Here is a 25,660-nt window from a genome sequence, read left to right on the forward strand (position 1 = left end):
ATAGACTTTTCATGCATAAACCCATGCATCTCATATTCATCCATGAATCAAGTTTATTAAGTTTTAAGTTTCGTGTTTAACTACATCTATCTTGGATGTATCTTAATTATATATGTATTTTTAAATTTATAAGTGTTATATGTTCAGTTAACTCAATTGGCAAAGTTTTTTTATCATTGAATAATATATTTAAGATTCAATTTTCACTTACATTAAAAACCAATTAATGTCTTAACTTGATAATGAAAAATAAATAAAATAAAAAAATAATTCTTATAAAACAAACGCATAAATTTGAAATACTATCACACTAAAACCATTTTTTTTAATGATGCAAGCATGAGTCTTTTGAGGATTAAGTACATTTATCCGAGGAATATTGCTGTATATTCTTCATAAAATCATGATGTTGGAAGTGTGAACCCCAATTTTGTAAAAATTAGATCTACTTGTGTCGTGCAAAAGGTTTTTGTAGAAGGGCGTTGCAACTTGCATCCATTGGAATCTCTCTTTTTTTTCTTTTTTTTTTTTTCCTTTTTAGAAACTTAAGTTTTAGGAAGGTACTTGTACAACTTTAGAGGCCCAAACTATTAATTTTCTTGCGATTGATTTTTCAAAAATATTTGTGCCAAATTTTCTATAAAAATGCATTTGGTGGGCTTGCAAGAGGACATGGTCCAACAATCTCAAACTTAATGGAATTTTATTGTACACAAAAATTATTTTGTGTGTTTATAATGTAAATTTAAATTATTGATACAATGTAAACTAATAATTTTATGGAATTTTATTTATACACATTATATTTATTTATAATGGAAATTTACATTGTTAGTACAATATAAATTAAAGATTGTTTTTCTTTTTAAAGATTGAACTGTTTCTATTCTCCAACCTCATAGTCTCAATGAATATTTTGTATGCTTTCACTTTGGACCGGTCCAAAGTCAAAGCATACAAAATATTCCATGACCGATTTGAAAAAACAAATGTACTTTAAGAAACATGTACTTCTCCAAGCCTATACAAACTCTATGATAAAATCTCACTCTTGCAGTTTCAAATCTCAATCTCACACAAACTAAAAACCTTTCTTTATTATACTATGAACAATAACCATCTTTCATTTCCTCACATTAGGCCTAAGAATGCTGGTGATAATGCAACTGTGCATGAAACTGAGAACACCATAAGCCTCATATCTTCAGTCACTCCCTTTAGGGCTCAAAAGATTGGGGTTCATGCGGTTGCTCGAGGAAGCAATGATGTGAAGGCTCAAGGTGTTCATGTTGGCCATGCTTATGATGCTGTTGGTGACTCGAAGGACCCTCCAAAGTACTACTACAAGTGCATGGTTTGTCGAAAAGTGTTCAACTCGAAACAAGCTGTCTGTGGTCACATGAGAATGCATCCCGAGCGCACATGGCGGGGTCTGAATCCTCGTGAGTCTTCTACTTGGAAACCCCATGCTTCTCCTGAATTCGATTTGAGTGTGCTAGCAGCTCCTGAGGCACAAGAGAAAGCCCTTGCTTCTGATAAATTTGATTTGAATCTGTCTGCTCCAGAGACTTTTCTCAACTTTGATCTAAATAAGCCTGCTCTGGAGGAGGGTGATGATAATGCTTATTGAGGTCTTTGATATGGGAAATCCTGCTCTAAAGAATGTATTATCATTATTAAATAATGATTTCCATGGATAAAGATTAAAATGTTATGATATTGATGTGCTTTTCCTGAGTTTTATTTAGCTCAAGGTTAAATTCTCTTATAATTAAATAAAATATTTGAAATTTAAACTCCACTTATACCTAAAATCAATTGATAGCTTTACATGATGATAAAAAACAATCATATCAAACGGACGTTATAGATTAAAATAGTACCATATTTATAACAAATAATAATGAGTTTTTCAACTTAAAATGAACATTTATCTTGAGGAGATCAGTAAACATTCCTCCACGTCAACCCACTCCATATAGTCCATAGCTGATTGGTAATAACAGATAGAGAATCCTATTCGTTTAATATTTAAGATTTTAAAAGGAAAACATTATCCTCAGAATATATTTCAATATTAAGATTTTTAGACTATGTGGAAAAATGGTTGACTCCTATTTAGAATAATGATTTGTTTGTTACAAGTTAAAATGGTTAATTGGTAGCATTTTCATGCACATTTTAAAATAGTTGTTCTAATACTAAATACAGCGTGTAAAAAATATACTGTAATAATAAAGTAAGCATTTTTATAAAGCTCTTTTTTTTTTTTTTCTTTTTTTTTCTCCCCACTCAAAATTGAAAAAGAGTTCTAAGATATAACTGGTAACTGGAAATTCCAAGCTTTATTTACACGCAGCCATGCGGAAGAAAAAATAAAGATATAACGAAGTATTCTTTTGTGTTCCACTCAACAATACAGTGTGTATTCACTGGGAAAAGTTACTATTGCGACTTTTTTTAAAAAAATTAATTATTAAAGTTAGAAAACTTTATATAAATCTTCTATATCATTTTTTGTATTTCATTTTATGTTTCATCAATCACAATTTATCATCTATTTGTTTAAATTTCTTTATAAAATAGTCAAAGCTTAAAATGGAAAAAAATATACATATATATGACAAATTGTGACTGATGGAACATAAAGCGAAACACAAAAAGTAATACAAAAGAGCCACTCTTTTCTGGCCGGTGGTAGTGTGGTTGTGTTCTTTGTCTCTTGTCCGTGTCTACCCGAACGCTTGATATTCCGTTGTTGTGTTCCCTTCTTACTGTCGTTGGCGCCACCCTAGTCGTAAAGTGAATTCCTAGGACCTAGCTGTAAGGCCCGTTTGAGCCAAGAGAGGGCGTGTAGGGCATGAGAGGTATGAGGTTGGTTAGGGTATGTGTTACGAAATGCAACGGTTGTGAGAAAAACATGATAACTGAGTGTTAAACCTAGGTTAGTATGGATAAGTTGTGGAGATCCAACTCCTCTATCAGCTCCAGGACTAGTTGTCCTCCTGATATTGTAAATGAAGAAGATCACACTATTGATGATAATGAGTTGATCCCTGATTTTCGTAAATGGACTATTCCTAAAGTTGATACTAAAACTATTTATAAAACTAGTTTTGTTGAAAGTACTTTTCATTCTGCTTATAAAGCTAGAACTGTTGAACAAATTTTCTCTATTTCGAGAATTCATGAAAAATGTTGTTTATTCACTAAAAAGAATATTAATGACTTCCTTGCTGCTAAAAAATTCTATTATTTGCATATTGGTATGGTTCAAGTTGCTATTAAACCGCTTACCCGAAAGGGTATTAATGCTTCTGTTCTCATGTGTTTAAGAGATGCTAGATTTAAGATTTTTAAAGATAGCATTCTTGGTATGATCACTGCTTCTTTGTATGATGGTCCTGTTTATTTCAACTGTTATCTTGATCTTACTCTTGCTTTGGATGATCCTAATATTGTTAAAGCTTTAACTTTGAATATTGCTTCATCTGGCTATCACATGGAAGAGGGTAGTAAGCCTTTTGCTTTGATTTATCGCATTTATTACAAATTAATGGGTACTCAAATGAATCCTTGTGCTATAATGCCTAGAGAACCTTCAGGTAAAACCATGTTAATCCAATGCTCAACTCCTGATGCTAAAATCCAAGTTCCAAAAATGATTCAATGGCAAGATGTTAAACTTCCTAAGGATTGGTTGTTAGAACAAGAAACCCCTCCTGCTAAACCCATTTTTGATGAGCTTGATCTCACCCATATTCAACAATATCTTGATGGTACTGTTAAAATAAGTTTTCAAAACAATCCACCTTTGAGGATCAACGAAGGAAGACATTCCTTTGCTGGATCTGAAAGTATTTCAAAAAGAGACCACGAGATCAATGAATTTTTGAAAAAGAATTTGGAAACATCCTCTGATTTAAAGCTAAAAGGTATTTCAAGTGATAAATCCCAATTTAGCTCTGTTTACTATTCAACTAAACCTGAAACTTCCACTCCATTTAGAAAAACTGCTAATGAAGATGAGGAAGATACTGTTTCTGTTACTCCATCTGATTTTGATTCTCCTATTGAAACTCCTCCTGTTTACCAAAATCAATTAAGAGTTTTGACTGTTTTAAATGATGATTTTGAAATTGATTGGGATTCTTTGTACAATGAGTTTATGCTTGCTTCAAACAAAACCAAGAGAAAATATTTCCAAGATAATTTTGCTCAGTCTGATAAAGACCGTGTTAAAAGAAAATGGTTGGAAATGATGAATCAATTGAAAAAACATATTTTGTTCTTTGATTTTCTTGAAAACCATTATGTTCCAAATAATGAGGTTTCAAAACAACATTTATATGTGATAAAGAAATCAAATTTTGTTAAGATTGATAAAACCATTGTTAGGTCTAGTCATCCTCCTCTTGATTCAATTTTGATAACTACTAAAAAAGATGAAGTGACAAAAGAGGAAGTGAAGGCCTCTCCTTTCAAAATTGCTGACGATCAAACTCCTATTGTTAGCCTTATTGAACAAAACAATTTTACTAATCAATCTTTGCATATTATTGGTCAACAGCTTGACCGTATTGAAGAAAAATTTGTTGAAAAATCTGTTTCTGTTTCTGAAAAATCTGTTCCTGTTAAAATTGAGAAACCTTTGATTGATTTACCCAGTCAAAGAGAAAAAGTTATGTTTAAAACTTCTCAGTCCAAGACTCTTGAAATTGTTGACAAAATGCTTTCTAATCTAAAAACTAAAACTGAGGGTACTGGTACTTCTACAAGTACTCCAACTGCTCGAACTATTTCCAAAAAAGAAATTGTTTCTGACGAAAATACAGATTCTGATACTGTTTCTTCTGTTTCTTCTGTTCCTGCAAAAAGAATCTTTGATGATGATTTCCCAGAAATTAAAAGATTTGTTGGGAACTCCAAACCCATGTCTTTTACAAAAAATTGGTATCCAAAACCTACTCCTCCTGATATGCAGTTTGAAGAGAGATCTTTTCAAACACAGTTTTTTGTCTCTGCTGATAAGCTCTATGAATGGAATATTGATGGTTTGTCTGAACAGGAAATCATTAATAAAATGAGTCACATGTCTATGGTTGGTATTGCTTATCAAAACAACCATAATCTTGATCAACCTGAAATTGTTAACTTGCTTCTTACTGGTTTTTCTGGTACTCTTCGTGGATGGTGGGATTCATACACCACTGAAGAATCCAAAGAGTCTATTAAACATGCTGTTAAAAAGAATGAGGAAGGTTTGCCTATTTTTGATGAAAGTATTGGTCGTGGTATTCCTGATGGTGTCAATACCTTGATCTATACCATTCTCAAACATTTTGTTGGTACTCCATCCAATATTTCATCCCGTGTTTCTGATTATCTGAATAATCTGAGTTGTCCAACTATGTCTGATTACAGATGGTATCAAGATGTTTTCACTTCCAGGGTGATGCTCCGGAAAGATTGCCATAAGCCTTATTGGAAAGAAAAGTTTATTGACGGTCTGCCTCCTATCTTTGCTCATAAGGTAAAACAAGAACTAATGGGTAAAAATGATTCTATTGATTATGATAATTTAACTTATGGTGATATTTTCAGTACTATTAAAAAACTTGGTATTAATATGTGCAATGATGAAAAACTGTTAAAACACCAATTAAAGAATAAAAGAAAAGCTAAATATGAAATGGGAAATTTCTGTGAACAATATGGTTTGCCTCCTATTGCTCCTTCTAAGCAAAAAAGTAAAAAACATGATAAAAGCTATAAAAAATACAAAAATAACTTTGTTAAGCCCAATGATTTCTATGCTAAAAAGAAAAATGTTTCTAAAAAACATGTTAAACAGAGATCAAGTAAAGGTAAATTTGTATTACTTTTTGTGTTCCGCTTTATGTTCTATCCTCTTTGTCATGTTTTTTTTATTTTTTTTATTTTTTTTTTATTTTTTTTTTGGTGCTGCAATTGTTACCACAACTAGGGACGACAAAACTTTACCCAAAAGCCAAAACTTGTTAACCCGCTCAATGATAATCATTGATCTAAACTTAGATTTCCCATCAAAAACTTAAGCATCAAATAAGAAGTCATGCACAACTTAATTAATATAGGATAAAAGAGAATTATAGAATTATTATAATATGCAATTCAAATGTGAAGCTTCTGAATTTTCTAAACGTGTTTGTTGTATGTCTTAGAAATTTTGAACCGCTTAAAATAGATGTGGTAGTGATGCTTGTGATTTGTTTACCTAAGGGAATTTGATTATATTATGTTTCGAACCCTTGCTAGCTAGTGGTATTTGTTTTGGAACCCACTAATAATGACTTTGGAATTAAATGTAAGATTTAAAAAAATAATAATAATAATGGATGAAGACATATATGTATATTCTTTGAGTTTTACTTAAATTTTGATTTAATATGATAGTTTAGTCTTGGCCCCTAAACAAAAATTCTATATTTCGCTTTTGTTATCTATGTTGTCTTACCCAGGAGTAGCTTAACACTATAGGGTACTAAGACAATGTAGACCCCCAAATTAAATAAGCCCCCCTTCATTACCTAATAGAATATAATTAAGTTCTTCTTACCTTTTCAAAAAATAATAATAATAATAAAATTAAGGCCCCTAGAATGCAATTTCCCAAACTAATTTAATCAATAAAAGTTATTTTTAAAAAAATTTACATTTTTTTGAATGTTATGCACTCTTTATCAAGATCATGACAAACAGAAATCAAATGTGAGACAAGTTGAAGTTGAACAAGCAACAATTAAACAAAAGCAGTCAGAGCAAGCATCAGTGGTTGAAGACTCTAGCTGCAGAATCTACAGAACAAAGGAAACACAAAAGAAGATAAACGACAGTAGCATAACTATGTGTTGACAAAAACGACATGTAGCTTTAACTCATTGTACTTGTTTACACGTGCCACACGTATCAGAGTCAGTTAGTATTTCTGTTATTTCTGTTTTGGTAACGTTTTCTCTGATAATTAATAAAATTGAGGAATCATTTTTACCGAACAGATCTTTGATACTCTTGTTTATGGAGATACACGTTTTATTGAAAATTCGGTACAAAACTAATCTCACATCACTAGGAACAAGTTTTTTGCACTTGCATTTTCACCAATAAAAAGCCATGTCGATCCCCATTAGTGAACCATCAACAAACACTCAAAATCACTAGGAAATGGAAATTGAATAGATGTTGATTGAATTTTATATTAAAAAACATTGTAGGTTGAAATTTGTCTTGGCCAAATCTCTCTTGAATTTAAAAGGCTTTGCTGACTCTCTTGTTTTCACTATGGCAAATTCGCTACACAAATTGATTGAGGGGATGCTCAAATCCAAATATTTATTGATTGAAGGGGTTGATCAAATCCAAATATTTTGGCTCTCGCTTAACAGCAAGTTTTATTTTCTTTTCCCTTTTCCTTGCAATTATCGTTATTTTCTTGCTTTATTTTCTAGTCTTAATTTTTATATCGCAACCTTAGTCATGCATACACTGCGCTCTTTGAAGCCAAGTTTTGCTCGTTCTTGTATTTGAATGTTGATTGTTTGTCTCCTTTTCTTTTAATGACATGTTAGAAACATGCTTAGGAACTGGAATGTGTTAGAAATATGCGATCAAAAGCCCTAGAATTAAAACATCTTACCTCTGAACGAATATGTTAAAAGTGTGATTTACTCTTTTCAATTCTTGTAAAAGTAAAAAGCATCCCGCTTAGGGAACTCCTTACTAGAAACTGGCTATGAGGTACATAAATGATAGTTGACCCATTTGGCTGGGCAAATCAGGGTGTCTTAACAGTCTTAACATCTTCCCAAACTCATATCCTAAATTTGGACTCACATCTCATTCAATACAGAAAAGATACTAGATCTCAGTTAAATCAAGAATAAGCACACATGAGAGGGAGTGATAAACTGTGTGTGTAGAGAATAAGAAACTGATCTCTGGCTACGCGATCTGCTGTGCACTCTGGCTTTCTATCCTCAACTGGTAGAGTATGAGAGAGAGTGAGAGAGCTGGGGTGGGTGCATGGAGATTCAGACTCCGGCTCCTGCACAATATATTTAGAATGCCATCCCTAAATCAAGAAATAAAATATAAAAGGGTCATCATTGCAGCCATTCCTTATGATGCCATGCTTTACAAGCTAAAATGCTATGCTCATAAATGATAGAAACGAATCAACGCACCAATAAGTGGTAGTGCTCATATTTTGGAGTAAAAAGGACAAGCCAAAGGAGTACATGACCACATGGACCGAGGTCAAGAGTCATGGCCCTGCATTTCATAGTTTAGCAAAATGTATGAACATTGATAAAGTAGAGTGCCAAGTCTGAATTTGCATGGCTAACCTGATCCTGTGATAAAGAAACTATAGAAAGACAAATTTTTATTATCAAATAATCAGAATGCTAGAGCTCTAATTTGTTAATATAAGCAACAAAGATCAACTGACAGGTCGATAAACAGCATAGCTCATATCCTGGTGCCAGATAAGGCAAATGAGTTAAAAGACATGAGACATTGCCTGTAGTTTATAATTTAAGAAAATGTATGAATATATTCAAAACCAACAATTGCAAAACTGAATTCATGTAACTAATACAATCTATTGATTTAAGATTTTTTTTTATAATTACAAATATGTTAACATGAGCACGCTTTGCTCCTTGACAGGCTAGACTTCTTTGCATAAATATTCAAAATGCTTGATTGCTCTTTGAATAAAAAGTTATATTTTTAATTCTCAAATGCGTAAAATGCTACCACAATCTTTTCTTAATCTAATAGCCTACAAACAAGTTCCAATTCTATAGCCCACAAAATGAAGTTCCAATGATCAATTCCTATGTGGAAAAGAACATATATGTTCAGAGGGTTCCTCATAAACATTATTTATAGAAGTTCAGATTACCCAAACTCATTAATTCCTCACTTCCAATGAAAGATTTTGGTCCTTGTTCCAAAAACCCTTCATTCTTCTCAATATGCAAAAGCAACTTGTTCTGGTACAACTGGATTGATGTCAAAATCCTATACTCTGAATTCCCACTAATCACACAAACCTTCGGCAACCCATTACTACACCCTTTTGACATCCCCACATCAATCCATATTGCCTGATTATTGCAAACCCCATTGATCCCAATCTCTTGAATCGCATGCCCCCCATTATCATCTTATTTGCCCTGAGAGTCATGGCACGCACTTGTTCGATGCCAAACAAGCACAATTCAAAACAGCTTGTCCAAGAACCATTCTCCTGTACAGTTGTGGAACCTGAATATAACTGTGCAGCAAGTATGATCAAACTATTCCGAATCAGCAAAAAAAGGCCAATAATTATTCACTTCACTTTCAAAATATCCATCCATGAGAAAATTAGATTATTAGAGAATCGGATAGCATTCACTGTAACCCAAGTTACCCAACTTGGTGGATAACAGAGAATAAGTAGACAATATTGTTTAAAAAATAAATAAATAAAAGGACAACTGCACCATGAAAAACTAGTTTGATATTAAAATTTTGATAGTTGAGGGAGGGGAGATTTGAGTCCTAGACATCTTTGATAAAGTACAAGGCTTTTGGCAAAAATTAGTTTGATATTGAATATATTACTTTGATTACAAAAATCAAAGTTACCCCCAATACCATGCATTATTTTTTATTAAACTAACAAGGACCAGTGTACATGATACACAAACTGATCCATAACTTTTCTTTGATAATTCTTACAAGTGGTGATGGGGGATTTGAACCATGGTTCTTATAAAGGAGACCAGGCAATACTCCAACGCTATAAGACTCTTGGCAAACTAATCCAAAGCCTTGGTATAGGGTGAATTAAATACATTCCATTTTGAATACACTACAATGTTTACAGTTAATAAGGGCTAAGAGTGAAATTGCAACCATACTTTTAACGAGAATAAACAAATACAATAGAATAGCAGAATAAAAAATTGCTGAGGCAATCCCATGAGTCAAATCAAAAGCAGAAAAAACAATATATTTAGATTTTTTGTTGTTGTGTGAATAAAAATATATTTGAAATGCAATCATTAAATTAAGAAATAAAATAGGCAAATATCAGGGTCATCACAGCAGCGATTCCTGATGATGCCATGCTTTACTTTAAAGCCAATATACTATGCTCAAAAATAATAGAGACGAATTGACACACTAAAAAGTGTTAAAGAGCTCGTATTTTGGTGTTAACAGGACAAGTCAAAGGGGTATATGGACTAAGCTAATGAGACATTGACAAGCAGATAAAATTTTAACAGAATGTGTGAACAGACCAAATTCATGAAGCAAACCCAGAAACACACATTTAAATAATCAATATGTGGTATGGCAGATATCATGGTTCCACTTCCACAAGGAGAAGGTAAAAGAGTTTACACCATGAGGAGACATTGCCAAGTGGTTTATAATTCTACTAAAATGGCAAAACTGGATTCGTGAAACTAGTAACAATTTATTGATATAAGCATTTTTTTAGTAACTACAATTTATTAAAACCAGAAACTACAGAAACAAGAATCCAAATCTTCAAATAATAACAATGCTGTAGCAACCTTTGAATAGAAAGTTGTATAACTTATATTCAAATGCAAGGAATGCCACAACAATCTTTATTCTACATCTAATTTTCCTACAACAACAATTGCTTATAAAAAAAACAATTGCACAATTCTATACTCCACAAAATGAAGTTCAAATGATCAATTCCAACATGAAAAATGACACGTATACATATATGTTGAAAGTTTAGATTACCCAAACTCCTAAGCCTTCACTTCCACTTGTTTCGGTCCTTGTTCTGGAATCAACAACCCAAGCCCTCCCTTCCTCTCTCTATGCAAATACTTATCCCGATACAATGGGTTCGAGGTCAAAACTTTTAACCCTGAATTCTCACTAATCTCCAAAACCTCCGGGAACCCATCACCACACCCTTTTGACATCCCCACATCAATCCTTATCGCCCGATTTTCACAAGCCTCACTAATCCCATTCTCCTGAATTGTATGCCCCATTATCATCCTCCTCGCCCCCGGAATTGTGCTAAGCAACAATTCAAGAGCCGAACAATCACATTTCTTCGTCGAATCATCCGAAAAATCCCTCATCCACACCACGGCATCTGCATACCTCAAAAATTTCTTCACCGTGTAATTTTCCCCCAATCCATTAAGCCAATCCCTCACATCTTCATTGATTTTCTCCAATCCATAGTACACGTGTTCCGGCTTAAGGCCGCCGTGCACGAAAACCGAATCGCCGACGACTAAAACCGTCGCGTTTTTCGACAAAAACCGCGCCGAAATCGGACCGTTAGGCTGTAAAGCAGCGATTCTCGCTCTGAAACCTTGAACCACAGCTTCATTATCGTTATCGATTTCAGGAAAAGATGAAGGAATGCCTTTGAATATGTTCTTAGGGTTTTCCAAACCCTCGCAAAGACATTTCATGACTTGGCCAACACGGTACCACTCCGCCCAAACCCTAAACTCTTCACAACCCGATTCCGACATGTACCGGAAATCTCTTTCCACGTTCAAGGTCTCGTGGTTGCCGTTCATGGTGATGACTTCGCCGCCGGCCTTCACCGCTTGCCGACGAAGTCTCTCGAGAAAATAGAGTATTTTAATCTCATCGCCGCCGCGATCGAGTACGTCGCCGACCTGAACCACGGTCGTTGACCCGCCGGTCCAGTCGCCGGAGTCGTTAATCAGCTCAGCGAGTCGTAACGCTTGCTTCGACTTCTCCAAATCGCCGTGGAGATCGCCGATCGCGACGAGTCGACCCGGCGGAGAAGGATACCGAGTTTTGAACTTTCCAGGGGTATTTTCGTCATTTCGATGACTTACAGGGGCATTAGAGTCAGGGGTGTTTTGGTAATTTGGTAAGAAGAGGCCGCCACTGACAGAGAAATCGACGAAAGTGTCGACGAAAGAGGAAAGAAGATTTGGGACTTGTTGACACGTTGCGCTTGTTGTGGGTTTTTCCATTGTGAGATTTTTTTGTAGTTTAGGTGTATGTGTTTTTGTTTGTGAGAGATTTGGGTGCGAGTGAGACTATGGAGACGATAGAGTAGGGACGGGAGGGATTGAATGCGAAGCTTTGCGATGATATAACAAACAGGGGTTTCGATGATGTGGAGAAGGCGTGCTAGACGATTCTCTATAATATAGACTGTACCATACTACTCCAAGAAAGTCAACATGAGATTGTTGTCTTTATTATCAAATCTGGATGCCTTATCAGTTGAAGAACCCACTCAGTTTTTTTTTTTATATAAATAAAAAAACTTAGATCCGTTATTTGACCGGAAGAGACTTTATCAGTTTTTTTTTTTTTTTTTTCTTTTGGTTGGGATCCTACGGTTAGGGCAAAGGCAAAAACTTTACCATAAAATTAATATGAACTCACTAAAGCTAGACCGCTTAATAATTCTAACTTGGTATCAAACTTGAATAATCTATAGTTATTTAAGGAACTTCTCTGGTTTGAAATCTTTTTTATTTTTTTATTTTTTTTGTTTAAAAAAACTCTTACACCCTATGTTTAAGTAGAAATAAAATTAAAAGGCAATCTAGGAAAAATACAACTCTAATTCTCACTAAAATATTGCCTAAAAAATAAAATCACTCTCCTGTTCATTTTAAATTACTTTATTCACTTATAAATTAGATTTTCAAAATAAAAATTATATAAAATAGCCTCATCATAGACACTTCGCGCATGAGATAAGACTCTTTTTTATTTATTTAGTTTTTTCCAATAAGTTATAATTGGTTTTTGTATGGGTCTTTTTTTTTTTTTTTTTTTTGTTCTTTTTTTGGACGTTTTATTTGTTAGGAGCTTAGGATAGGTACTGTGGGCAGTTTTTATTTATATAGAAAGTGGGATAGTGGGAAGGGAAGTGGGAAGTTTTTTTTTTTTTTTTTTAATAGTTTTTACGTTAGGTAGGTTTCTTTTTTTTTTTTTTCTTTTTTTTGTGAATTTATAGTTTTAACCTTATTTCTTATATTTTAAAAATAAAGATTAGTTAATTAAATTAGAGGTATTTTTGAAAGAAAAAAAAACGTAATAGCTAACTTTTTGAATCCTTTTAATATATAGGAATAAAATAAAAATATAGGTTTTTTTTTTTTTGGCTACAAAATAAATTTGTAATATATGTTTATTTTTTGAAAAAACAAAAAACAAAACAAAAGCCTCATCACACGCATGAAGCACGTGTGACGAGGCTAATTTCAATTAAATATATAGATCAGTCCTCAATTTAAGTTGAAGGATTTACACACCATTCTTTTTTATAGAAGGATTTACACAACAAATTTTATCATTTTTTTTAATAGTAAAATGTTATTTTCTTCAAATCCTAAGGAGAAGTGTTTTTTTCTTTCGAGATTATGGTGAAATGTAATTCTCTCAAATCTCGAAAGAAATAAATGTAATTACTCATAGTTAAAACTAGGGAAAAATTGGGTCTAATGCATTAGGATGTGATCATATGATAAGTGTTTGACACTAGTCAAAATTCCACCAAACCCAGACCAATTCCATTAAATATTTTAGGTAAATTTTACCTACTTTCATGACCAAGGTAAAGGAAAATTAAACTCTTTACACATGCTTTTCAATGAGGGATACTATCCTAAACGTTCAAAATAATTGATATTCTAATTTCTGACTCTTAAAAATAATGACAATCTATCCCTTTTTAAAATTATTTTGAGGTAGAGGGTAAATTATTCGGGTCATTAGTGTGTATTTAGGATTAAATTATAAGCTTGCTTTTAGTTTTTATTTTTATTTTTTTATGGGTCCCACTATTATGTTCTTGTTAAAAGAAGTCAATACAATTAACTAAATGCAAGTCTCAAGCTATGGTTTTTCTCAAAATGAGAAGTACTGTTTTATTATTGCGGGTCTCACTTTTTTTTCTTTTTTTTTCTATAATACTTTCAACATAAAATCAATCAACTTATTTTATTTATATTTTAATTTTCATATATAGCGCTTTCAACAAAAGCTAGATAAATTGTTCTCAAAACACTAATTAGTGTGAGAAAGGAAGTAGATGTGAATTATTTTGGTCATTTGGAATGAAGTGTCATTTCTTGAAAATTGGAAAATGTTAATGTAGCTTATCCTATTTTTTTACTTAATTTTTAAGTCAATTAACATTTTTTTTAATGTTTTTAATTAAAAAAATGCTATGTCCGCAACATTTTTACAATAAATTATAAATGGTAAGTTGTACTAATTACAATTTGAACCCACTATTGAAATTTTTTTTTTCTTATTAGTAATAGCCAATAATAACATATCTCGTAAGATTTATTGTGAAAATGTTGGAAAAATATAGCGAACTTAGCATTTTCCTTTCTAACCAAGAGGTTTCCAAAATTCAAATCGCCTTCCTCAAACAATGGTTTGAAATGTCAATTTTGTTACAACTTTACATAAAATTCAAACCCACCCCCACAAGTTGAATAAAGAAAGAAAGCCTCTTGGTGGAAAAATTGTTGGCAAACCACACTAAGTTAAATTGTAATGAAGCCACCCCAAACAGTTCTATAAATAAATAAATAACCCATACAGTTACAAGTAAGGTTCCATCCAAATTAGCATATATTTAACATTAGAGGACAAACTTTCAAGCACAACTTTCAATAACCCATTGAGTAGTACATAATTGCGCAGGTTCCTCATATTATTTGAAAGAGGGCACCACGTACCCCTAGATTCATGAAAATAAATTTTGAAGCATGGTCAATGTGATTTTCGTATTCATAGCATTCAAATTTTTAGTCACAAAGATTCCAGAAGTCGCAGCTTAAATTTGTAGCAAAAGATGGTTTGATACACTTTCACAGCTTCATAAGGAGAAACCCACCTAGGTAAACTGGTTCCAAGCTATGTAGCCAAATGATAAATGAAATAATCCTAGCAGAACCTTATGGCTCAGAACACCTTAAACAGTTGTTGGCCAATCTCAAAAAAATAAAAGTTGTAGGCCATGTACTTGGGTGTAGCACTGAATTTCTTATGTCCCTTGATTACCTAGTCCACTGCATCAAGGAAATCTTTTTCTGTCACAGCTTTCCTCTGGGCTCAGATGATAAACATACCAGCTTCAGTGCACACGCTCCTTATTTCAGCTCCTGAGAGAGAAACTCATGTCAGAAAACCAATGTCCTAACACACCCTTGGCATAGTGAACAAATAACAAAAAGCAGTGCCATACAAGACTATCCATTATAGAGAGTTCTTATTACCAGTGCATCTGGGCAAAGTCGAGCTAAAAGTTCAAATCGTATGTAACAATGCAGGATCAAGTGTGAAAGGCCTAAGAAGGGGGGGCAATCGAAATCCACAAAATAAGCTAGTGTATTGTTAGAAGTTTACAAATAGGAAAAAAAAGTGATCACCAGTTCTATTTATAAAGTGAAAAACAAGGTTGTTTAAGAGCCATAAGTGTTTTAACTTTTAATAACATCAAGCAGAAAAATGGTCCTGATAGGTAACCAATTTCACGGACCTATTTGTGGCTGTTAAAACTTTATGTTACCTCGAGCATCAAAGCCATCAAGCTGATTCACAAATTTCAACATTGTAAGCTGCACCTCATTATCACCACCAATACCACCATCGAAATGTGTACCTCCAATTGCATCCACTTCATCAAAAAATACAATACATGCCTTTTTTGAACGTGCCATCTGCAGCAAATTGCAGTACTAAGTAGATGATATGCGTATAATTAAAACCATATGAATAACAAAGAGAAGTTTTGAAACTACTGAACATGCACAATTAGTAACCTGGAACAGTTCTCGAACCATCTTAGCTCCCATACCAATATATCTCTGAACAAGCTTGCTCCCAACAACTTGAATGAAGTAAGCATCAGTACCGTTAGCCACTGCTTTAGCTATTAGTGTCTTACCTCTCCCTGGAGGACCAAGCACAGGACACCCTTAGGAGGATCAATTCCAAGCTTCACAAATTTCTCAGGATGAAGCATGGGAAGCTAAACAACCTAGAAAAACAATCATCGTCAGTAAGGCATACATATATACCAACTGTATTTAGTTCTAATACCTGAATGTGAAGTCACTCATTATGTTTTTTTGTTATTTGGACTGAAAGAAGTCACCCATTATGTTGCACATAATGTACACGAAAGAAAGAAATATAACAGAATGAAGATGGAAAAAATAAAATAGAATAATAAATTGCAGAGGCAATCCAGTGAGTCAAACCGAAAGCAAATAACAATGTATATTTAGATTTTTTGTAGTAGTGTGAATAAAAATATATTTAGAATGCTATCATTAAATCAAGAAATAAAATAGGCAAATATCACGGTCCTCACAGCAGCTATTCCTGATGATGCCAAGCTTTACCTTTTTAAGCCAATATGCCATGCAAATAAATAAAAGAGCAGAATTGACACACCAAAAAGTGTTAGAGCTCATATTTTCGTGTTAACAGGACAAGACAGAGAGTACACAGACTAAGCTAATGAGGCGTTGACAAGCAGTATAAAGTTTTACAGAACGTATGAACAATGATGATGCAGAATGCCAAGACCAAATTCATGAAGCTAATCTAGAAACACAGATTAAAATTATCAATATGTGATATGACTCATATCATGGTTCCACAAGGAGAAGGTAAAAGAGTTTTAACTTTTAAGTCAGGAGACATTGCCCGGTGGTTAATAATTCAACTACAACAGCAAAACTGAGTTCCTGAAACTAATAACAATTTATTAATATAAGCATTTTTTTTTAGTGAGTACAATTTATTAAAACCAGATTCTACAGAAACATGAATCCAAATTTTCAAATAATCACAACGCTGGAGCAAACTTTGAATAGAAAGTTGTATAACTTATATTCAAATGCAAGGAATGCCACAACAATCTGTATTCTACATCTAATTTTTCCTACAATAACAATTGCTTATAAGAAAACAATTGCACAATTATATACCCCACAAAATGAAGCTCCAACGATCAATTCCAACATATAAAATGACATGTATGTAGATGTTAAAAGTTTAGATTACCCAAACTCCTAAGCCTTCACTTCCACTTGTTTTGGTCCTTGTTCCGGAATCAACAAACCAAGCCCTTCCTTCCTCTCACTATCCAAATAAGCCTTATACTTATTCTGATAAAGCGGGTTTGACGTCAAAATCCTTAACCCCGAATTCTCACTAATCTCCAAAACCTCCGGCAACCCATTACCGCACCCTTTGGACATCCCCACATCAATCCTTATCGCCTGATTTTCACAAGCTCCATTGATCCCATTCTTCTGAATTGTATGTCCCATTATCATCCTCCTCACCCCCGGAATTGTGTTAAGCAACAATTCAAGAGCTGAACAATCACATTTCTTCTTCGAATCATCCGAAAAATCCCTCATCCACACCACCGCATCTTTCTTCCTAGCAAAATGCTTCAGCGTGTAATTTTCCCCCAACCCATTGATCCAGTCTCTCACATCTTCGTTGATTTTCTCCAATCCATAGTACACGTGCTCCGGCTTGAGGCCACCGTGAACGAAAACTGAATCGCCGATGACCAAAACAGTCGCGTTTTTCGATAAAAACCGCGCAGATATCGGACCGCTAGGTCGTAAAGCGGCGATTCTCGCTCTGATTCCTTCTACAGAAGCTTCATCACCATCGTGATTGACTCGGCAAAGTGATTTAGGAATTCCTTCGAATATGTTCTTAGGGTTTTCCAAACCCTCGCAGAGAGTTTTCATTACTTGGCCCACACGGTACCACTCCGCCCAAACCCTAAACTCTTCCAAACCCGATTTCGACACGAACCGGAAATCTCTATACACGTTCAGGATCTCATGGTTGCCGTTCATGGTGATGACTTCTCCGCCGGCTCTCGCCGCTTGCCGGCGAAGCCTCTCGAAGAAGTAAAGTATTTTAATCTCATCGCCGCCGCGATCGAGCACATCCCCGATCTGAACCACGGTGGTCGACCCGCCGGTCCAGTCGCCGGAGTCGTTAATCAAATTGGCGAGACGGAGCGCCTCCTTCGACTTCTCCAAGTCGCCGTGGAGATCGCCGATCGCGACGAGTCGACTAGGCGGAGTAGGATATCGAGTTTTGAGGGCATTTTCGTAATTTTGGTTATCTACAGAGGCATTAGGATGAGGGGTGTTTTGGTAATTTGGTAGGAAGAGGCCGCCACTGACGGAGAAATCGACGAAAGTGTCGACGAAAGAGGAGAGAAGATTTGGGACTTGTTGACACGTTGCTGAGTTTATATTATTGGGTTTTTCTTTTTCCATGAGGAGATTTTTTTGTAGTTTAGGTGTTTGTGTTTTTGTCTGTGAGAGTTTTGTATCGGGATTGGGTTTGCTTGAGAGTGAGACAATGGGGACGAAAGTGTAGGGGTCGGAGGGATTGATGAGCTTTTTGATTATAAAACAAAGTGGAGCTTCGAAGACTTGGAAAAGGCGTGCTAGGCGATTATTGTCAATCATAGATTCATAATATTTGGATTGACTAGAGTACTAATACTACAAATGAGTAAACATCTAAATAATAAAAAATTGGGCAAGGATTGTGCTAGGTGATTATTGTCAATCATAGATTCATAATATTTGGATTGACTAGTAATAATACTACGAATGAGTAAACATCTAAATAATAAAAAATTGGGCAAGGATTGTGGGGCATGTGCTTGTATTGAAGTACTAGACCCAAGTTAATTCTATTGAAGCGAAAAAATTAGACTTATGTTACATGATTTTCAATGAATGACACTGTCCTAAATGTTCAAAATAATTACCACCGTCCATCTAGGCAAGTTAGTACTTGGGATCCTAAGTGACCTGTTGCTCAGAAGTTCAATTCCCCGCACTTACCTAGCAAAAAAAAAAAAAAAAAGTTCAAAATAATTGAAATTCTAATTTCCAACTCTTTAGTGCTAATTATTTTAGTCATTTACCATGAGAAAGGGAGTGAGATTTGAATTATTTTGACCATTTAGGGTGAACAGTGAACTATCATTTCCTGATATGGAAAGTGTTAGTATAATTTATCCTAATTTTTACAACCTTTAAGTGTGCATTTGGCTCCATCTTAAAAAGCGAACTTATTTTACCATTCAACTTATTTTTGTTACTATTCATGGACCACATTGTACTTTTTGGTATTATTCATGAGTTCACTGTACTATTTCAGAGAAATAAGCGAATCCTAAATAGATCCTAAGTCATGTAATATTTCTTAATGTTTTTAATGAAAACCGTTCAGAATTCAAATCCTCTTCCTCCATTTAAAGTTTATATTAAAAAAAAAAAAAGAAGAAATAATTACTTTAGCTATATTTCATTATCCTCTCCTCTCACATATGATAGCAAGAATAATTATTTAAATATACAATTGTCTAATCTTAGACCTACCCTCCCTCTCCCCCCCCCCCCCCCCCCCAAACCCACCCAAAAAAAAAAAAAAGTTTAAGTTCTTAAAAATGGATTTTAAAACAATTTGACTAAAGAAAGAAAGCACATGTGAAGAGTTGCAATCCGCTTTGGTGGCAAAATTGTTGTTGCATTTCTCAATTTTGGGTAATTCATTACTAGGGAGGCTTCATTATAATTTACCTTAGACTGATTTGATCTTATCACAATTTAATTCACAAATTTTCATGGACTACATTTAAGCCCTATACAGTTTGAGGTAAGGTTCCATCCAGATTAGCATATTTTACATTTTGAGGACAAGCTTTCAAGCACAACTTTCAATAAACTATTGAATACATAATTGCACTGGTTCCTCGTATAATAATCTCTTTGAAACAGGGCACCATGTACACCTTAGATTCATGGAAAATAATTTTGAAGCATGGTCAGTGATATCCGCATTCAAAGCATTGAGTTATAATGATTCCAGAAGTAACGGCTTAAATTTGTAGCAAAACATGGTTTGATACACTTTCACAACTTCACATGGAGAGAGCTACCTAATAAGTACAATTGTTCCAAGCTATGCAGCCTAATGATGAATGAAATAATCCTAGCAGAACCTTATGGTTCATAACAGCTTAATCAATTGTAAACCATGTACGTGGGAGTTGCACTGAATTTCTTGTATCCCTTGATGACCTTGTCCACTGCATCAAGGAAATCTTTCTCTGTCACAGATTTCCTCCGTGCTCGGATGGCAAACATGCCAGCTTCAGTGCACACGCTCCTTATTTCAGCTCCTGAGGGAGAAACTCATGTCAAAAAACCAATGTCATAACACACCCTTGGCATAGTGAACAAAGACTATCCATAATAAATGGTTCTTACCAGTGCAATTTGGGCAAAGTCGAGCCAAAAGTTCAAATCTTATATCTCGTTCGCAGTTCATTTTTTGTGCATGGATCTTAAATGTCTGTGTCCTACCATCCACATCTGGAAGGCCAAACTCAACTTTTCGATCTAATCGTCCAGGACGTAACAATGTGGGATCAAGTGTGTCAGGCCTGAAAAAAGGGGTAATCGAAATCCACAACATAAGCTAGTGTATAAAACACCATTTCTATTTCTAAAGTGAAAAACAAGGTTGTTTAAGTGCCATAAGTGTTGTAACAACATCAAGCAGAAAAATGGTCCTGATAGATAAGTAACCAACTTAACCAACCTATTTGTAGCCATTAAAACTTTTATGTTTCCTCGAGCATCGAAGCCATCAAGCTGATTTACAATTTCCAACATTGTACGCTGCACCTCATTATCACCACCAACACCATCATCGAAACGTGTACCTCCAATTGCATCCACTTCATCAAAAAATATAATACACGCCTTTTTTGAACGTGCCATCTGCAGCAAATTGCAGTACTAGTTAGATGATAAGTGTATAATTAAAACCATATGAATAAAAAAGAGAAGTTATGAAACTGCTGAACATGCACAATTAGTAACCTGGAACAGTTCTCGAACCATCTTAGCTCCCATACCAATATATCGCTGAACAAGCTCGCTCCCAATAACTCGAATGAAGCAAGCATCAGTTCTGTTAGCCACTGCTTTAGCTAACAGAGTCTTACCTGTCCCTGGAGGACCATAGCAAAGGACACCCTTAGGAGGATCAATTCCAAGCTTCACAAATTTCTCAGGATGAAGCATGGGCAGCTCAACAACCTGGAAAAACAATCAAAATCAGTAAGGCATACATACCAACTGTATCTATTTGACTAGTTCTAATATCTGAATGTGAAGTCACTAATTATGTTTTTTTGTTATTGGGACTCAAAGAAATCACTTATTATGTTGCACATAATGTACACCAAAGAAAGAAATATAACAGAATGAAAAATAACATGAAAAAAATCAATGCTATACGCACTTCCCGCATCATTTGAATCTGCTCCTTGCACCCACCAACATCATTATATGTCACATCAGGCTTTTCCTCCACTGTCATCAAGGTCACACTAGGATCAATTTTTGGAGGCAAGGGAATCCATATACGATGTCCACTACCGCGATCATCAACTCTGCAATGATAGACTGAAGGTCAATCCAAAAATAGAAAGGAGTACAAGTTCAGTTTCTCTAATACTATCACACGTATACAAGAAACTATCCTAAATGTCTTTCATTGCTACTGTCCAAACAGCATATACAAAGTATCATATAAATAAAAATTTAATACAAAAAGGTAATAATTGACCTCCTCTTGGCAACAAACTCCATGCAATTTATGTTGAAAGAATGTATAAATAGGGAATAACCAGAGAAGGTTGCAAAAAAATACAAAATATTTTAGTAAAATCTGAGAAGGTAACAAATAAGAAACTCACCCCACACGCGTGCCTTCTTCAATGTCAGTTGGGGAAACTGTGTCACCCAGAGCAACAGCATACTGCAGTCAATAAATTAGAATTATATCAGATCCAATTGTTACATGCATGACTAAAAGAGTTAATAAAAAAAATTAAGATTCAGGCTCAGTATGTTTAAGCTAAAATGCCATGTCCATATAAAATCCCGCCGTCTGTTTGCAGGGCATAAAATATAAGACACTGAAGCAATTCAAAATGCAAATATCATTAGAAAACATAGTTGAACATTTAAGTTTAAAAAGAAAAATGTTTCCCACTTGTTCATATTTCAACAAAAGAAAAGAAAAGGCACTGATAGGGACAATGTAAGCTTAAAAATAACTTGAAAAATATAAAAATAGATGGACAAAACTTGAAAAATGGTGGTATTAGTTTTGGTGGGTGAAGAAAAATTTCATATTTCAAACACCTCCAAAAAAATGTACTACATGAGGTGAAGGTCAAATTGAAGTGTACCTTTCCAGGATAACAAAAATTTATAACATATTTGGCATCTTCAGTGTTTGGACTGACGATCTGTGTGCATCTTGCCACCTAGTTGACAAAGCAAAGAATTCTTCTCAGATTGTTACAAACACTTTATTGCCAAAGTGGACCTTATATAAGCAAAATACACACCTCCAGAGGCTTCTCCTTCAACAATTGCTGATCAGCTACTAGATCCCACTGGCTTGGTGCAGCTAAGCCAGTGTCAGACACCTTAATACCTATAGAATAGTGCAGATCAACATTATGATTTCACATATTCGGATTTTTTTTTGACAGCCAGCCCATGCAGTGAAGACATTGAACAGAAAGAAGCCAAACACAAAAACAAGATACATATAGACCATGCTGTAACACACAAACATGATATCGAAAAAAAAATTTTAGACACACTCTGATAAGTGACAAGAATCCAATGCTATCGGAGAATCATTAATAGGCAATTAAACCAGGAAAAGCAGCAACCAAGTAAATAGATGCTAGAAATTATTAAAAGGAATTGATGACGCACATAAAATAATACACATAAAACTTGGTTATCATACTTCTCTTATTAGTACAAATGAAAGCCATTCATCATACACTTAAGAAAAAGATGGCAGAGTGGACCTAAGAACATATGCAGAGAGAGCAAAACAACAATAGTTTGACAATAGTCAGAGCCGCCTAAATACAATTTGCAGCCTAAGATGAAAACTTACCTTTTTATATTTAAATATCACTTAAATAATAATATTAGTTAATGTTCTATATTAGTGGCACTTCAACACAAGTATTTAAATCTTTTTCTTTAAAAATAATTCATAAATGAGTATTTAATTAGTTCTTGTGATTGGTGACACCCCAATTTGTAAGACCTATGTAATAAAATTTGAAATATCTCTAGCATTACTCAATTCCTTATGCCTTCTTAATATTGGAGAAAAAACGTTACATATATATTTTTTAAATTAAAAAAGATAATATTTAAAAAAAAAAAATCATGGCCTAGACCAAGGGCCAGCCCTGACAGTGGTACGACAATATTCCACACCTCTCATGTAGTTATTAGAGTGTTATCACATTAAAATTTTTATTTTTAATAAATAAAAAAAAATGTGTACAGCCTCCTTAAAACTATAAATAAATTCTTTACAAGTGAAGAATATCAATAACTTCAAAAAATTTGTTTAATTAATAAGAGAAAAAGGGAGGCATATATACCACACAGATCATTGACGTTCTTAGCCAAGTCCTTAGCTTCTTTCTCTACTTTCTTGATACTTGTATTATACGGACCCAAACCCTGCATAAAGGATTAACATTATTACATATAAAAACAAAATCTCAAGCACATTCACACTCATAGTCATGGTTGAACAAAGTGAAAATCATAAATTCTCAAGCTAGAGTATTAAAATATTGACTAATAATCAAAATACCCAACTGGGTTACAAAGAATAGCCCTCATGTAAGATTACAAAGTACAAAAGTTCAAAATTTTATAGTTTATATCATCATTGAAAGCATGTTAGTTGTAAATTAAATATAAAATAAATAATAAATAATAAATAATAAAAAAAAGGTAAGTAAACCCTGCATAAAGTATAAAGCATTAACATTATAATATATTATATAACTACATAATCCTAACATTCATATTTGAACAAAGTGAAAAACGAAGTCCTCTAGCCAGAGTATTAAAACATTGATAATTGATTAATAATGAAAAAACCCATCTGGGTTACAAAGAATAGTCCTCCTGTATAAGATTACAGAGTACAAAAGATCAACGTTTTATAGCTTATATATTTATATAATTATCAAACACATGTTAGTTGTGCATAAAACTAGATAGGTAAACCCCAGAGTGAGACATTAGGAGCACACATACATAGGTCTTGAGGATAGCTATGTCATCCTCGTCGAGTGGGATAACCTTTTCTTCTTTGAGAACGTCTTCATGGTCTAGAGCCATTGATTTTCAGAGTGCAGATGATGTGTTTACGTTTTCTTGTGAGTGAAGATTGAAGAAGAAGAAGAAGAGAACTGAAAATTGAGATAACCTCCTCTGCAAGCAAGCTACTGAGCTATAGCAAAGAGAACCTGAGATCAGAGTTCACAGCATAAGACTGCAATTATATAGGGCGCGTGCTCCGTGTCCGTTTCGGACATTAATTAACTAAAAATTAAATTACACAATTACCCCTCATGGGGTTATTTATCCATGTAGTTTTGATTTTTAAGGTGATGTTTGGTTGGATGGATGAGAATAGAATAGAAGGAAAGAGAAAGGATAAATAAGGAGGAAAAATATATGTTTCGATGTAAAGGAGAAGAGGAAAAAAAGAGAGGAAATATATTTTACATTTATCATTTTAAATTATAAATTAATATAAGAACAACAAAATGTTAGTCCCAAAAATTGAGGTCGACTATGAATTCTCGACAAATTAGATTGGGTTGGCCATATGAATGGGAGACTCCCCAACAATTTTCTATATAATTGGATCTATTCATAAGAAAGTAACTAAATTTTACATAGGCCGTTAACATACCGCAACCCCCCTCCTTTACCTAAACTTAAGATCAATTGTGAACTAAATACATAATACTAAGCACAAACATAAGCAAAGTTTAAAATTACAAATGAATATGGATATAAAATTGATTTCACAACAAATTCAAACTTTCAAGTTTAGAATTGAACAAATGGTGGGTCCCACAAAAATATTTTTCTTCCAATTTTCCTTTCTTTCCTCAGTTTCATTTTAACCAAACACAATAACTCTTTTCTTATATCTTCCCTTCCTTCCCCTTCCATCCAACCAAACTAGCCTAAAGTTTTCCTTTAGAGAACTATAATAATAAATTATTAATACATGAATCTAATGCAATACATAAAAGATGTTGACATGGCATGCAAATGTGACACAAGGGAGTGACATGGCACAAGACCAACCAACCTTCAAAGGCTATTTTCACATGTCCCAAGTGGTTATGTTAGCTAAATCGATATGTGCTAAGCTTATTGCAGTATTTGAAGTTTTGAGAAAAAATTACTTAGAAACACACACATGCACGTGCTAAATTTTAGATTTTTTTTTTTTTTTTTGAGAAACAATTTTAGAAAGTTAAAATGAATTATAATATTTTGACTTTAATAGATAAAATTTTAAAAAAATTGAAATATATATAAACTCAAACTTATTACGTAATTAAAAAAAAAAAAAAAAAGTAGTTGTTCGGGCATGGGTCGGATAC

At 33.9% G+C, this 25,660-nt stretch overlaps 3 protein-coding genes and 1 pseudogene across 3 annotated transcripts; all 4 read right to left on the reverse strand.

The window, feature by feature from the left end:
• Positions 1-10,496: 10,496 nt before the first annotated feature.
• Positions 10,497-12,306, reverse strand: LOC115966025 (shewanella-like protein phosphatase 2). The gene has a single exon (XM_031085356.1). It carries the CDS (start codon positions 12,051-12,053, stop codon positions 10,827-10,829), a length of 1,227 nt encoding a protein of 408 aa, XP_030941216.1. The 5' UTR covers positions 12,054-12,306; the 3' UTR covers positions 10,497-10,826.
• A 2,520-nt stretch (positions 12,307-14,826) lies between these two features.
• Positions 14,827-16,091, reverse strand: LOC115964206 (annotated as a pseudogene).
• LOC115964205 (shewanella-like protein phosphatase 2) lies at positions 15,984-18,649 on the reverse strand. The gene is made up of 2 exons (XM_031083564.1): positions 17,131-18,649; positions 15,984-16,096 (listed from the first exon to the last, which is right to left on the reverse strand). Exon 1 carries the CDS (start codon positions 18,573-18,575, stop codon positions 17,139-17,141), a length of 1,437 nt encoding a protein of 478 aa, XP_030939424.1. The 5' UTR covers positions 18,576-18,649; the 3' UTR covers positions 15,984-16,096; positions 17,131-17,138.
• Positions 18,650-20,006: 1,357 nt separating this feature from the next.
• Positions 20,007-24,491, reverse strand: LOC115964102 (26S proteasome regulatory subunit 7-like). Its single transcript, XM_031083426.1, has 10 exons — positions 24,291-24,491; positions 23,621-23,702; positions 22,550-22,638; positions 22,388-22,465; positions 21,890-21,951; positions 21,433-21,583; positions 21,009-21,227; positions 20,725-20,906; positions 20,391-20,566; positions 20,007-20,302 (listed from the first exon to the last, which is right to left on the reverse strand). The coding sequence occupies exons 1-10, from the start codon at positions 24,372-24,374 to the stop codon at positions 20,145-20,147; spliced, it is 1,281 nt and encodes a 426-aa protein (XP_030939286.1). The 5' UTR covers positions 24,375-24,491; the 3' UTR covers positions 20,007-20,144.
• Positions 24,492-25,660: the final 1,169 nt, after the last annotated feature.

The sequence above is a fragment of the Quercus lobata genome, chromosome 10 (genome assembly GCF_001633185.2).
Source record: "Quercus lobata isolate SW786 chromosome 10, ValleyOak3.0 Primary Assembly, whole genome shotgun sequence".
NCBI classification, from domain to species: domain Eukaryota; kingdom Viridiplantae; phylum Streptophyta; class Magnoliopsida; order Fagales; family Fagaceae; genus Quercus; species Quercus lobata.